General features: G+C 39.2%; 1 protein-coding gene across 3 annotated transcripts; it reads right to left on the reverse strand.

Annotated features, from left to right (window-relative positions):
• Positions 1–812: 812 nt before the first annotated feature.
• LOC116164929 lies at positions 813–3,943 on the reverse strand. 3 transcript variants are annotated; one of them, XM_031479190.1, is made up of 3 exons: positions 3,317–3,943; positions 1,423–2,031; positions 813–1,364 (listed from the first exon to the last, which is right to left on the reverse strand). In XM_031479190.1, the coding sequence occupies exons 1-2, from the start codon at positions 3,704–3,706 to the stop codon at positions 1,444–1,446; spliced, it is 978 nt and encodes a 325-aa protein (XP_031335050.1). In that variant the 5' UTR covers positions 3,707–3,943; the 3' UTR covers positions 813–1,364; positions 1,423–1,443. The 3 variants fall into 3 exon arrangements, with proteins under 3 accessions (XP_031335050.1, XP_031335049.1, XP_031335051.1); XM_031479191.1 differs by lacking the exon at positions 813–1,364 and having other exon boundaries at positions 1,494–1,661; positions 1,720–2,031; XM_031479189.1 differs by having other exon boundaries at positions 813–2,031.
• Between the last annotated feature and the right edge of the window lie 219 nt (positions 3,944–4,162).

Consider the following 4,162-nt stretch of genomic DNA (forward strand, 5'->3'; position numbering starts at 1 on the left):
AGTGTATGTTGGTAATAGACACAGTTCATTTATTTTCACGTTGGCTAACCTGATTTCTGTATTTTCAAACTTCAAACTTTTAATTATTTGGTCATAATTCCATTTTGCGGCAGTTATGATGAATACGGATGACAAACACGTCTCTTGTACCCCATCAGAGATCCAAGAGATTGCCAATGAAGCGACGTTAAATTTACTGCCTGTAAAATCGAAAGTAAAGTACGAGGAGTACACAATTTTTGAAAACTGGCTGGCCGAGAAGGGAGTTCAAAAAGTAAGCAAGAATGTACTGCTGGCATTTACTACGCTAAGTAAAAATAAAAAAAGTTCTACCCCTTGGAGTATATATTCAAAATAAATCGGAATTAATACAATCGGTCAAGTTCCTCGTACGTGATTTACACTTTACAGGTTATGTTTAGTTTTGATTTGACGGATACCGTTGACGGCAAAAAAGCGAGGGGTACCAATCCAACAAAATAAAAAAAATAATACGTTTCTATTTCTTTCAGCATCATTTCTGTCTAGAAACGCACGCAAACTGGGCCAATCAAGTACGGTTTCGGTATTGTTTCCACATCGAAATAGAAAAAAATATTTTCTGCACGCATTTTCTACACGCTAATAAACATATGCGAAGTAACTCTTTGTAATTGTATTGCTTTATTCACAGGTTCGTTATATAAGACACACAATGGTAGAATTTTCTTTGCCTTCTGCTACAGAAAACGTTCTTGGGACATGATTCTTGGAATCAGGAATCGTTAGGTATCAATAAAATTGAATCTTGTTCTGTGAAATCCGTTAAGCCTGCTACACACATGCAAGCAAGTCGTACAATTTGGCTTGTCAAGCTAAGTTGACTGAAAAGTCGGTTGTGGTTTTGAGCTTCCACGCGCACAGACTTAATTCGCGACTTATGGAACAACTTTAGTAGGTAGGTGTCTATCTAGTTAGTTTGAACAATGGCTTCGGATGATATACTTATTGCCACAGCAGTTGCACTGTACGTGAAATCAAAATCAAAAAAACGCTCACGCTGGACTAAGCATTGGTTAACAAAAAGAGGCAAATATTCTCATACCAACTTATTAGATGAATTGAGACTAGAACCTCGCGATTGGTTAAACTACCTTAGAATGGATACCGGTACTTATGAGGAATTACTGTGTAGTGTTGCTCCATTAATTAGAAAGAAAGACACTGTAATGAGAGCTGCAATTACTCCTCACGAAAGATTAACTGCAACGCTGCGATTTCTAGCAACAGGTCGAACTTTCGAAGACTTGAAGTTTTCCGTAATTATATCACCCCAAGCATTGTCGCAGATAATCCCCGAAACATGCAAAGCAATAATAACCGTTCTAAAAGATAAATACATGAAGGTAAGAAACCACGTAAGAAATATTTTATAATTATTACATAGGAATCAAACACACATTGTTATGGTGCGACATTGCTAAAATAGTTTGCCAGTGCCTCCGAGATTGGCGCCTGGTGTTGGCAGTGATCCGGATATATGCTCGCTTGACTAACTCTATTTTGTGTATGGTGCGTATTTTGGGCTGGGGCTAAAGGAGCAACATAATACCCTTCAGGTGCAGGTAACTCAGCAGGTTGAGACACAATGCGAGAGTTTCGCGTTAGGGTTCCACACTGGGCTTCAAAGATACCATCGTTAATAATTTTTGTAAGATAAATTGCTTGTTGTTTCGGCACCTCCCTGAGTTGCTCAGCAACATGGTGTGCAAAGTTATCAAATTCCCTAATTGGATTTGGTGCTTGCAACTTTTGAGCTACAATATCCAGCACGGCGTCTGCCTTCTTCATTCTTTTTCCTCCATTAGAAGATGGTGCCCTAGATCCTGATCTAGAACGGTGAGCCACTACTGTCGTAGATGATGGAGTTCTTGATCTATCCACAGTAGGGGATAGTGGGTCACTTTCATAATCGGAACGTTGCGTTTCATTTGTCTCTTCATTCGACTGTTGCGTTTCCGCTTCCGGACCAAGTGATTGTGTGTTTTGTTCCTTAAAAAGTATACATTCATTAATTTTTTACTTAATTTCAGCTACCTAAGACAGAAAACGATTGGAAAAAAATAGCAAAAGAATTTAATTCCGAATGGCAGTTTCCCACTTGCATCGGCGCAGTAGATGGGAAACATATCCATATCGTTGCACCAAAAGGAAGTGGCTCCTACTATTTTAATTATAAGAAACGGAACAGTATTGTACTGATGGCAATTAGCAACGCCAACTATGAGTTCATTATGTGTGACATCGGCACTAATGGAAGAGTTTCGGATGGTGGAGTGATACGAAACACTACATTTTATGAACTACTTGTGGCAAATAAATTAAAAATTCCGAAAGTTGGTAACGGTGCTTTGCCGTCTTAGACCATACAGTACATGGACTGCTAATTGTAACGAAAATACGGTCAAGGACATCGCCTGGGTATGTGAGTTTCAGGGTAAACGAGTTTGTCCGATTAGATACGATTTGAGACTGTCAACCTATAAATTAACAAACGTCAATTAATTAATCGTCTAGATATGCCAAAAAAGCAAACCTATCCTTATTTGTGGACGTATTGAAGATAATCAAGAGTATTTAAAGCTTCCCGTACTACGCAGTATAAAAGCTACTCTTTACGCGATCCGAGTGGTGTTCATACGACTTTAGTTTACCCTGAGATTCACATACCCACGACTACAGTGCCCTCTATCCCTGACCACCCATTTTGTATTGAAAGCATAGGGCTAATAGCAGTCCATGTACTATATGGTCTAAGTTTGCCGTACGTGTTTGTTGCTGATGAAGCGTTTACTCTTCGCCCGGATATGCTAAAGCCTTTCAGTCAAAAACAGTTGAATTACGAGCGTAGAATTTTTAACTACAGGTTAAGTAGGGCCAGAAGAATTATAGAAAACGTTTTCGGAATATTGGTAGCCCGGTTTAGAATTTTCCATACTGACATTAACTTAAAATTAGAAACAACAGAGATTGTTACTTTGTGCTGTTGCATTCTCCACAATTTTTTATGCATCAAGAGTTCAAATCATTATATTCCACCAGAAAGTACCGACCAAGAAGACATTGGCAATGCGACCGTTACACCGGGATTGGCATCTCATGGGGTTTTCGATGAATTACAAAGAACACCAACCAATATTTCCGCAAATGCAAAACAAACGAGACAGCAGTATTTAGAGTATTTCAATGGTGTTGGTGCTGTAGAATGGCAAGACCGTATGATAGTACAACGCGAATAAAACAGATTTCGAAATAATATAAATGTTTATTTACTTACCTCCTGCACATCATCACCCTCATCATCAGAAATTGTACTTCTTGAAGGTTTAGGTTCTTCCTGTTCCAACAAAAACGTAAGTAATTCATAATACCACAAAGTTGGTATATATAATTCATCTGTGCCGACCCCAGATCTCTCAGATGCCAAAACCTTGCGATACTCCTTCCGAAAACACGTCCTCAACGAATTAATTTTCTTCACGGCCCTTTCTTTGGTTGCATTTTTTTCCACTTCTTCAAGTTTTTTTACTAATTTTGCATACGCAGTATTCTTCTTCTGTTTATTACTGTAGTCCTTACTTTTTATTTGCCACAGGCACGGGTTTTCCCGGTACATCTCGATAAATTCCGTTAGGAAATCTCGGGATAGACTTCTTAGATCGGCCATGTTGTTGCAGTGAACGCTCTGTTTTACTCAAGTTCGCCGATTCTGCCGTGTTCGCATACACACGTCTCGACTTGCAGTACGATTTAACTGTACGCAATCGGTTTTGTCCGATTTCACGCATGCCCAACTTCTAGCCCAACTCAAGCTCCGACTTGCTCTACACACACACTTGCAAGTTGTACGATTTGGTCTGTTCAAGCCAAGTTGTACGACTTGCTTGCATGTGTGTAGCAGGCTTTACAGTCATTTTACAACGTTCGCTCCGACGCGACGGCAAGCTCCAGCCACTCCAAGGACGAGAGCAACCTGTAATTAAATTATGCTTATTTATGATTTAAAAATACAATAAGAAATTCACAAACCTTCATCATTACAAATGTTTCATCAGGCGCTTCTCTCAAAAACTTAGCGATTTGTTCTCTTATGAAAACGCTCCTTTCCGAAACGCTGCTTAGA

The sequence above is a fragment of the Photinus pyralis genome, unplaced genomic scaffold (assembly GCF_008802855.1).
Source record: "Photinus pyralis isolate 1611_PpyrPB1 unplaced genomic scaffold, Ppyr1.3 Ppyr1.4_LG2, whole genome shotgun sequence".
NCBI classification, from domain to species: Eukaryota; Metazoa; Arthropoda; class Insecta; order Coleoptera; family Lampyridae; genus Photinus; species Photinus pyralis.

Coding starts and splice junctions, on each gene's coding strand:
- LOC116164929 (XM_031479190.1), bottom strand. CDS start 3,706: ATGGCCGATCTAAGAAGTCTATCCCGAGATTTCCTAACGGAATTTATC. Junction 2,032..3,316: donor AGGGTGATGATGTGCAGGAG/GTAAGTAAATAA, acceptor ATACTTTTTAAG/GAACAAAACACACAATCACT.